This window comes from Dendrobium catenatum, unplaced genomic scaffold, assembly GCF_001605985.2.
Source record: "Dendrobium catenatum unplaced genomic scaffold, ASM160598v2 fragScaff_scaffold_772, whole genome shotgun sequence".
NCBI lineage: Eukaryota > Viridiplantae > Streptophyta > Magnoliopsida > Asparagales > Orchidaceae > Dendrobium > Dendrobium catenatum.
In genome coordinates this window covers 131,721-142,373 of record NW_021319234.1, presented here as the reverse complement: position 1 = coordinate 142,373, position 10,653 = coordinate 131,721, and the positions used below count along the sequence as shown (strand labels likewise).

Sequence of the window (10,653 nt, the reverse complement as noted above, 5' to 3'; positions counted from 1 at the left end):
TTGAACCTAATTTGAACTCAATCCAAATATATTATTTGAAAAATGATTTAAATTATACTTGAATAAAAGTTTGAATTATATTATAATTCTAATGTGTTAGACCCTTTCTGACAAAAAAAAAACACATTTTACAATTCAAAATACAATAATTCATCTTCAAATCAAACTCCATTTCATAACATCAAAAAAGAATATACGAACCAAAATAAAATTAGCGAAAAATTATGTTCTTGAAAAGTGCTACCCCAATATTAGGGTTATATTGTTCATCTCACACAAAATGACGCTGAATTTGTTGTTCAGTCAGAGTGTGGCGACTGCAAATGCTCATTTGTTTTTGGGTTGGAGATGCCCTAATAGGTCTTTTTGAAGTATTTTGAATTAAAAAAATTATTATAAAAAATAAAGAAAATAAAAAATATATTTAAAATAAAAATTTGAATATGATTTTTTTTTGGGAAATTTGGGGCCAAAGCCCTTATATTACTAAGAAAAGTAGAGAACATACAAGTAAAATTGAAAAGGAAAATACAAACAGCTAACACTAAAAAATAAAGGTTAGCTGGAAAGTAAAGTAAAAAGACCTCAAAAATTATACCACCCAATACAGACCAATGAAGCTATAAGAAGCCAAAATGTACGAATCCAAAAAAGAACCTTCAGCACTTCATGAAAACTCATGAAGCAGGACTCAGGTGCTGCAGTCAATTTGAAGTCCCAAAATCCCCTGGTTGCCATGCAGACCCTCCTAGGGGAGAAAGATCTGCAGCTATCATCATTGTCCTCAAAAAAATTACCTTTAAATTCAGATTTTACCCAATCCAAAATCTGCAGAATATTGGGCCTAAAAAGAAAACTTTGTATTACAGGAATGAGAGCAAAAATGATGTAGAAAGAATATGAACATTCAAAAAATAAATGAGTAACAGTTTCTTTATGAAGATAACAGAGACTGCACATGTCCGACACAGAGATGTTCCTGATTTGAAGTGCGTCTGCAGTTTTCAATCCCCTCATTAATGCCAACCACACAAAAACCGAATGTTTAATGATATTTCTTTTGGGCCATATAAGTTTGTGCCAATAACAATTAGGAATATCCGAGTAATACTCCTCAATGAAGCTATCGACTTATAATTAGAACAATTTTTCCAAAGCAAACAGTTACCAGCCTCCCCATCAACATTAAATTTCCCACAAGCAGTACTCATAAGCATCATAAAATTCTCAGGAAAAACCCAATGATAAGCAAAAATAAGGTCTTTCAGACGGCAATCCGGAATCACATCATTAAAATTGCCACCTAAGTACTTAGAGATAGTGGCATTGTTGCACCAGTGGTCCCATCTCAAAGAGATAGGAGCATTGTGAGTAATTTTAAACTGAAAACAAGCTTTCACCCCAATAGCAGTCTCACAAATGAAATTCCAAAGTTTAGAGGCATGAGCAGGTGGAGGTCTCCAAGGAGACCTATATTTATAGATAAGCCATGTAGAGAGGAGGGAAGGGGAGTTATACATCCTAAAGATGACAGAACAGTTATATGCAAATTGTAGCGCAAAAATGGAAGGGATATCCAAACCCCCCTTATATTTCGGCCTACAGATTTTATCCCAAGACACCATATGCATCTTATTAGAAATCTGAGAATCACCAAAAAATAAAAATCTAGAACTGATTTTTTTAGCATATTTGTAGACAGATTTAGGCAGAATCGCCCCCCTTATCCAGTATGCAATGGTGTTCTGGATAGTGAATTTGATGTATTGAAGCCTACCAACAAATGACAATAAGTTCGCCTTCCAACCATTCATTTTCTTGTTTACACTACCATAAGAGGCAAATAATCTTCAATTTTCAACTTGTAGAAAGACAAAGGAATACCCATATAAGTGATTTTAGAAATAATGTTGTTAATAGAGAGGGCTTGACATATCTCCATAGTGTTTCTCAAATGTTTAGGAAATATAATAGCACTTTTATCATAATTAATATGAAAACCAAAAGCATTGCCAAAATCACTTAAAATGTTAGCCAACAAGGTACAATTATTAATGGTGGCCTCCCCAAAGATCAGCACATCATTTGCATATAACAAATGATTAATAGAATAATCCTCAAAAAAGATTCCTCTAAAGCCCCTCTCCTCAAGGAGGTTAGAGAAAGCGTTCATAACCAAACAAAAGAGATAAGGACTGAGAGGGCACCCCTGCCTTATCCATGCAGAAGAAGAGAAATATCCATCCAGGGCTCCATTAAGCACGATAGAAAAATTGACATTTAAAGCCAAATCAAATAAAAAAAAATCACTATATAAAGCCAAATTACCTAATATTTTTTTTCCACTTTCGCCACTTCGCAGTTCTCGAGAGCTTCTGTCGAGGCAGAGACCGCCCCATCGCTTTCTTCCCGTTTATTTCTTCGAAGAAAGGGGGGAATCAGATTTAAGAATCGGAGTGGTCTCGCTGTAGCGGCGGCGGCGGCGGCGGAGGCGGCGATGGAGGAGCTTGAGCTAGGGCTTAGTTTAAGTGCGAAGAAGGCGACCAATGCTTCCTGCGACGGAGGTGAGGAAAGATCATGGGAATGGGGAAAGAAGAACTGCAGGATACTGACGGCTAAAGATTTTCCGATGGTTACGTTGCTGGCGACGCCGATCTCGTCTTCGTCGTCGGTTTCTTCTTCATCGGGTTCGGCAAGCAATGCCGGCGGGGGCTGTGGAGGGGATTTGGGGAAGAAGAGGAATAATGATTTGGTATCGCCGTGTATCGGCGGGGCGGGTAATCAGATCAGGTGAGCTTCGTCTTTGTTTCTTTGTTTGATGTTGTATCTATGTTCTTTGTATTGATTTTACATCTTGTTGATAGTTTTTTTTTTTAATCTTGGCTTATGGATCTAGATGGGTTATTTTCGTTGTTTTTCATGGGATTTTCCTTATTGGTTGGATTTGAAACATTTTTTTTTGTGGGGGTGATTTTGTTTGGGTTGTACCTACCTTCTGTAAGCTGATCACTAGTTGGTTTCCTCGTTACAGTTTAGAATTAATTTTTTAGCGATTTACATAAATTTATATATCTAAAACTTAAATTAAAAAATTTTATATAAAGATTGAGACATTAAAGCGATACATATGTCTTTATAATTTTTTTGTTATTGGATATATAAATATATAAGATTTTGTGGTATGTCTGTAAATCGTCCTTATTTATTTATCTATTTATTTATTTTTTCATTTTGGCTTAGTACTTTTTTAAGGCAGTTTTCTTTTTAAGATGCTCTGAATTTTTAATCTATGTGTAGCGCATTAGATGGTCTTGCCCCTTTGAGCCAAACAAATGAACTTGTTCTGTTTTGGCCTATCATTTCATGATCTCCTTCAATAGCTTATGCCCTCTCTAAATGTGTCCTGTTTAAATTTGTACAAATTAATTGCATTTATTAATTATGTTCGAGCTGAAATGCAAATTAAAAGTAGCAACATCCAAAATATTTTTTAATTTAAATTAAAAATAAATGTGTCATGTTGCAACCAATTTGCATGTAAATTTATGCTATTTTAGTATAGAGAGATGATTTTTTGCTAGTTCATAACTCAAAGAAAAATCTTGATGAGTTGTAGAAGAGAGCTAGAGAGAAACGGTTTTATTAATGTAATTGAGAGGTTAAAGTGTTATAAATAAATGTAAAAATTAAAATATTTAATCTATATATACATTAAAAAAAAATCTGATATTTATGAAAATCCTTCTTTTATTTAATGTCATTTTCTTGTTCTTTTAATTCTTGAACCTTTATTTTTTTATTTCACATCAATGAATTTTTATTTATTTTTAGCTAATGCTCTTATATTATTGTCCTTTTGCTTCTTTTTTATTCTTACTCTTTGATTCCAGTCAAGGATTGGTTGGATGGCCACCAGTTCGGGCTTTTAGAATGAATAACATGGCTAACCAGTACAAAGACAACATTCCTGAATGTAATACAAGTGATCAGAAGAAGAAAATCCACAACTCCAACTTGAAACAGAAAGCCATGGTTTCCAAAGAGATCAAAGACAACAAGAACTTTGATGGCTCTCGTTTCGTTAAGGTGAAAATGGATGGTGATCCTATTGGTAGAAAAGTTGATTTAAATGCACATGAATCCTACAAAACACTTGCCCTTGCTCTGGAGATCATGTTCTACAAGCCCACCTCTTCTTGTAAGCTTATGCTTCATTCATTGCTTTGTTTATTTTTAGGGGTTGTTTGGTATCCTATTAGTAGAATGTTTTAGGCTTTAAATCATTTTCTTTTTGTAAATCTCATTTCAGTCTCTTTATTGGTTAAATTTAATATTTGGTAATAAGATTTCTATATCAGGATATCCAAATAAAAAAATAATTTGGATATACTGAAATCTCTTAAATTTACCTTGGGATGAGTGTAGCATTAATTATTTATGTACTAGATTCATCTTAAAGCATTTTTAAGGATTCTGAGATTCATTATGATCAAAACTTGGATCTAGATATTTGGATAGGACATTTTTCCTTTTTTAAATCCCATCATTTACGGGAATTTATAGATTTAGGAATTTCTTTTCTTTGAAACAAATATTTAAGTTGCTTATTAGGATTTAGTAATATTTAACAATAAATTTCAGGTTTTAATCTTTGAAGATTTAGTAAGTATGAAGTTGTATGATTTACTAAGGCTCTATTTGGGGAAAAATTATTCTTTGCAGATACTAGACGGTTTGGAGACTAATTAGAACATGCTACATCACCCGGCATCGAGCAAAAAAGTGATGTGGCGTGTTCTGGTTGGTCTCCAGGCGCCGTCCGAGGTCCGCACAAAATAAATTTTCCTCATTGGGGCGGCTTAAAGTTTTCAGTTTTTGCTTTTTCAGTGAAAGTTTCAAGAATAACTTTTTAATAGCAAAAAATTAAAAAAGCGGTCTTTCAAACACATTATTTTTCTTATCATAAAAGCAGTCAAAAAATTATTCCAAATAAAAGCCGAAATTACTGTTGCCAAAAAGTCCCTTAGTCTATGTATGGCTAATATGTTTGTTTTAATGGTGAATATATATTTGATTTGGAACTTTGAGCTATATTGACATTCTTTGCAGTTGGAATGAAACAATTGAAGCTATTAGATGGTTCTAATGAGTTTGCACTGACGTATGAAGACAAAGATGGGGATTGGATGCTGGTTGGAGATGTTCCGTGGAGGTAATGGTTAATATTAGTCTCATATCTTAAAGTTGCTAGATTTGACATTGATGTCCCAATTTATGGGAACTATGAAGAGAGCAATTAGCAAAAGAGGCACTTCCTTTAATTGCAACATTTATATTTCAATCCAAGCGCTACAAACACCTGGTAGGTAAGCCACTTGTAGATTTTCATAGAACTTGGGTTTCTCACAAATGCATCCCAAATCCCCCCGAAATCAATGAGAAATTATTCTTTGAGGAGTCCGGACGGGGAGAACCTTCCGAATTTCTTACATATTTGTAAATACTCAGCAAATATTCAATTGTGAATATTTGCTGAGCATTTATATGGTATTTGCTAAGCATTTGTTTATTTGCAGCAAATACTCAGTAAATACGCAGCAATCTTCCCGTCTGGACTCCACACAGAATAATTTCTCAAAATCAAGGGGCATCTATGCAATTTTTTCAAGTAGCTCACCCATCACTTTAAATAGAACAGTTCTCAAAAAAGGTACTTAATATCAATCTTAAATATTAATCTAAGGGCTTTAAATACTTGATAGATGAGCCACTTTGTATATGCAAAGGTGGCTCTCAAATCCTAGGATTCCCCCACCCCCCTCCACCCCTACTCAAGGTGGGCATTGGCTGAATTAGATTTTCAAATGAGAGGCGACCAAATAATCCATCCAAAATTTAGAGGGACATCACATACATGATTGTAAGAGAACTTAGAGATACAGTTTCAAATTATACACTTCTATATATGTATATCATTATCTTAAATCGAAGAAGTCCAGAGTCACCATTCATTGTTGATTTGCTAAGAAATCCAATTTAGCTTCATAGTTATTTGATTTGCTCCCTTTGGTTTATTCATTGCTGTTTTCTAACGTTTGGACATGGTGCAGCATGTTCTTGGATACAGTCAAAAGACTCAGAATCATGAAGATTACTGAAGCCAGTGGGCAAAGTAAGGTCCTGAATTTCAATCTAATATTTCGTTTGGAACAATTTTATTATTGCTTTTTAAAACAATTTTAATACAAAAATTTCTTGAACTAGAAATATTTGTATTACAAACAAGGGGCGGAACCAGCCCTAATTTACAGGGGGCAATTGCCTAAAAACTCTTGTAATAAAGACTAAAAAATAAATGAAAAGGAATAAATTACCTAAAAAAATCATATAAACTAATTTTTTAAAAAATTTTGAGGGGGGGCAATTGCCCACTGGGGTTTCGCCTATGATTACAAAGCTACTTTATATAAAAGCCATTCTAAACAAGAAAAATTATTCTATGCGGATGTCGAACGCCGTCCAAAGATCAATCAGAATGCACCACATCACCCCTTCGCTTGATATCGTGGTGGGGTACTACTCGGTACCGCAGATGTGGCTGATTCGCCTCCGGTTATAGAGTTGCGTCCGGCCTCCACATAGAATAACTTTTTCCTAAACAAAGCCTAAATTGGCAGATAATTTGTTTTTCCTTTCTGCTTTCATAAGTATTATTTTCATTTAATCTTTATTTCTTCTTTATTCTTGATAGAGCTAAGGCTCTCTTTCTCCCAAGAGTCTGCTGTGCTACCAATACCAACATGAAGGCAGACTATGAGAGAGCTTAGTGCAGAGTAAAACATACAGTTTGAAAAGAAAAAGAGTGTCAAAGAGGAAGAAGAGAATATTAGAGGAGCTTTCTATAGAGTAAATACAAAGCAGAGAAGGAGAATTTAAAGAGGCCAAAAAAATGTGAAGGCAGTGATGGTATGTAACAGAGTTAGCTTTGCATCACAGTTTTGATTTTTAGCCACTAAAAAGGATCACCTCCATATTTGTTATTTTGGTCATCTGATCTATATTTTTGTGCTTATTTCTGTGATTTATGGCAGCAGATCAGACCTGAAACTGGATAGTTCTTCTTCATTCTGTAAATATTGTTTTTCTGCAATTTTTATTGTGGCCTCTTATCCAATACTTAATAGCTTAACATCAAAGATATTGTTGGTGTCATTTAGTTTAATTAGTAAAGATTTAGAAAGTTGATATCAAGGTTGAATCTTTTATATTTATGTTAAAAATCACATTTTACTTGGAATCAAATAGGTCTTAATAGGGGCCTAAGCGAATCAAGCTGGCTTGTGAGTCAGCTCAAACTTGCAAGTCGAGCTTATCATCTGGAATTTGAGTGCGAGTTTAGATTTGAGATATGGCTTCCAGCTTGGCTTGTTAGCTTTTCGAATCAGATTGATTACCAATTTCAAAATAGCTTCAGAATGAGTTTATTTTGTACTTTCTTATTAAGCTCAAGTCTCATATTTTTCACTTGAGCTGAACTTAGGATTAATAAAGAAGCTCAAATTTGAGCTTGAGCTTGACCTCGTGTTTGAGCTCGGAATAAATTAAATGAGTTTAGCTCGATGATTAAGTGAGAATTTAATTCAACTCATTTACACCCTTAAGCCCTAATATTCATTTTATTGTTAAAGTTAAAAAAAAATGTATTTAAAAAACAATAAATTAATTACTTGCAAAGCAATATCATCAATTTTAAAATTTTTCTCATTTGGGTTATGCTAGTCAATAAATAATTAGTAGGTACTAGATAATTTACGCATTATTAGAAGTCTTCAAATACTCTACATTTAGAAGCGGTAGTAATTGACGGGGAAATGGGGGGAAATTATTGTGTGGTCACCAGATGGTTCAGAGACGAATCAGTAAGTTCCCTCTCACCCGATACATAGTGGTACACAGTATGGGTACACATAAAAAAATGTCGTGCCGCTTTCTGATTCGCCTCTGAATGTCATATAGTGATCGCAAAGAATACTAAAAATTTTTAGTGTTGTATATGTCATTTATCACTCATCTATATATTTTTAGTATTCTCACAATCAAACAACAAGAGCGAATCACAATATTAATCATTAATGGAAGAAATTTCCAATACATAGAAGCAACAAAATATGCCTTAATAGAGGAATGACATATACAACACCCAAAATTTATCTATTTACAAAACTAACATTCATGTCATTTTTAAGAAAAATGACTAAAATGGTCTCTTAACTCTTTACAAAAAGATCAAAATAATCCCCAACCAAGTATATTAATTGACAATTTGCTCTCTCAAATCCTGAAAGAGGAATCATAACAGTCCCACTTCTTCCTCTTTAAAGAATTGAGAGACCAAAATAATCAATTAATATAACTAGAGATCATTTTGATCATTTTCTCCTACAAAATCCAAAAAAATTTGCATATATCATGATCAAAGTGCTAAAATATGATGAAAGTAAAAAACACAAGTTAGTATTTTGCGGTGAATTTTAATATTTGAATTCAAAATTGAAAAACATAGATAGGTCAAAGGAGAATACTTATTTTGTAAACAACTCATCCACACGTTACATACATAATCCAAAAACAACATTGATACATCTTCCACTAAATCCAGTTGCTTACAACAAAAACACATAAGCAAGAAATAATTAAAATATCTCTTAATCAATATAACTCAATAACATGAGAAATTATTCTGTGCGTATACAGGACCGTTTGGAGGCGAATCAGAACACGCCATATCACTCAGTACACAACAGTACACAATAAAAAAGTAAAGTAACGCGTTCTGATTCGCCTCCGGATGATGTCCTTATCCACACAAAATAATTTTAACAATAACAGAGCACATATGATCAGATAAATAAAACCAAAATCATACCTCAATGCATATAACATAGTAAATAATCTCTTCAAAGGCCAAGCTGCTGCTGGATCTCCCACAGAGTGTTAGCAGATGTGGAAAGCCGAACAGCCTCCTCATCAGTAAGATGAACAGAAGTAACTCCAACAACACCTGACCTGCCCAGCAGAGCTGGAAGGCTGAGAAAAACCTCCCGCCCCTTCGGGACGCCGTCGAGAAGATCGCGGGCGAGGATGGAGACCGGGTGAATGCGGCGCTGGTCGCGGAGGATGGAGCGGGCGAGGCTGGCGACGGAGTAGCCTATGGCCCAGGAAGTGTAGCCTTTGAGGCGAATTACTTCGTAGGCGCTGTTGACGACCGCTTGGCGAATGCGTTCCAGAACTTCTTGCTCATAAGCAATTTGCTGTTTTTCCAATGAGGATAGGAGAGGGACGCCGCCCACAGTTATGCCTGACCATAGAGCTACTGAACTGTCACCATGTTCTCCTACCATGTAAGCCTGTAAAGATGACATTTTTAATATGTTTCAGCAACTTTGGGGACAAACACAAAGCACAATGTGTTCTCTCTATATTCATGAGCAATAGAAATGATTGTCAAAGGTAAGATTTTGTTTAGGATAACTTTTCTACTGCTTTCTAACACAGCTTTCTTTTTTTGATAAAGCTGTCACAAAAGAAGCTTAAATTGAATGAAGTAATCTGGAGCTAGCTGGGTCTCACCAAGTTCTTCTAAGAGATCTGATGCAGATCCAGTAATAGTTTACTGAGTTCTGGCAAGGTCAGACCATACTAAGTTAAAACAATATATTTCAAAATATATCCTAACCCAATTCTCTTCTGAAGGAGCTCTAAAAATTGATATCATGAAAAATGTTCTCAAGTGTCCAGAAAATATATGCATAAATATCTCAAAAAAAAATAATTTATATCCTTATATTTTATTATTTTCTCATAAAATTTATAGTAAAAATTTCATGAATTTATATTTTATCTATTATATTTTTTATTTCACTTTCTATGACAATTGTACTATTATTTTGCTAATCACACACATATATATCTATACCTCAATAATTTTATTATTTTATCATAAAGTTTACAATAAATATTCTTGTTATTTTTTACCATATATAAATCGAAATCATATGATTTCATATTATTTAAACATAACAAAAAAAATAGAATATCTTTTTTTAATTCATCCTAATAAAATTTATGTAAAATATTCTAACCAATTTTTTGTTATTTTCTCAATTTATGTAATTTTAAATAAGTAAATAAATAGTTTTATAACAAAACGGCTCCTACAAATAAGACAAATGCATCACTAATGGCGACAAACTTAACCCATAAATCCACAATCCATTCATAAGAGCCACTCAATAAAAAATAAATATAAAGCTCATACATCCCACCCAATGAGGATTAATTATTCTGTGCGGACGCTGAACAAAATCATGAGACAAACCAAAATGCCCTACGTCACCTCTGTGCTTGATACCGCTAAAATGGCGCATTTGATTGATCTCTAGACAGCATTCTGCGACCAATCTCGACACAAAATAATTTCTTCCCAATGAGAGATATCAAAGAAATTAATCCAAAACCTATCCCATTAAATTAAATCCCTAATAATTCCTTAATTAATTTAAAAATCATTTTATAATATTTAAAATATCTAATTTAATATATTCATTATATTGATAAATTAATTTATAAATGATAAAGATAAGTGCATTAAAT

The 10,653-nt window shown here is 33.6% G+C and overlaps 2 protein-coding genes across 2 annotated transcripts in view; one reads left to right on the top strand and one right to left on the bottom strand.

The window, feature by feature from the left end:
* The first annotated feature begins 2,360 nt into the window (after positions 1 to 2,360).
* On the top strand, positions 2,361 to 7,198 carry LOC110101681 (auxin-responsive protein IAA10). Its single transcript, XM_020829676.2, has 5 exons — positions 2,361 to 2,790; positions 3,891 to 4,198; positions 5,110 to 5,212; positions 6,111 to 6,172; positions 6,752 to 7,198. Exons 1-5 carry the CDS (start codon positions 2,498 to 2,500, stop codon positions 6,802 to 6,804), a joined length of 819 nt encoding a protein of 272 aa, XP_020685335.1. The 5' UTR covers positions 2,361 to 2,497; the 3' UTR covers positions 6,805 to 7,198.
* Positions 7,199 to 8,530: 1,332 nt separating this feature from the next.
* Positions 8,531 to 10,653, bottom strand: part of LOC110101742 (L-lactate dehydrogenase B) — a 3,703-nt gene continuing 1,580 nt past the window's right edge. Inside the window, 1 exon segment of the mRNA XM_028696563.1 lies at positions 8,531 to 9,407. Within this exon segment, the coding sequence (XP_028552396.1) occupies positions 8,958 to 9,407 (450 nt within the window). The 3' untranslated portion in view covers positions 8,531 to 8,957.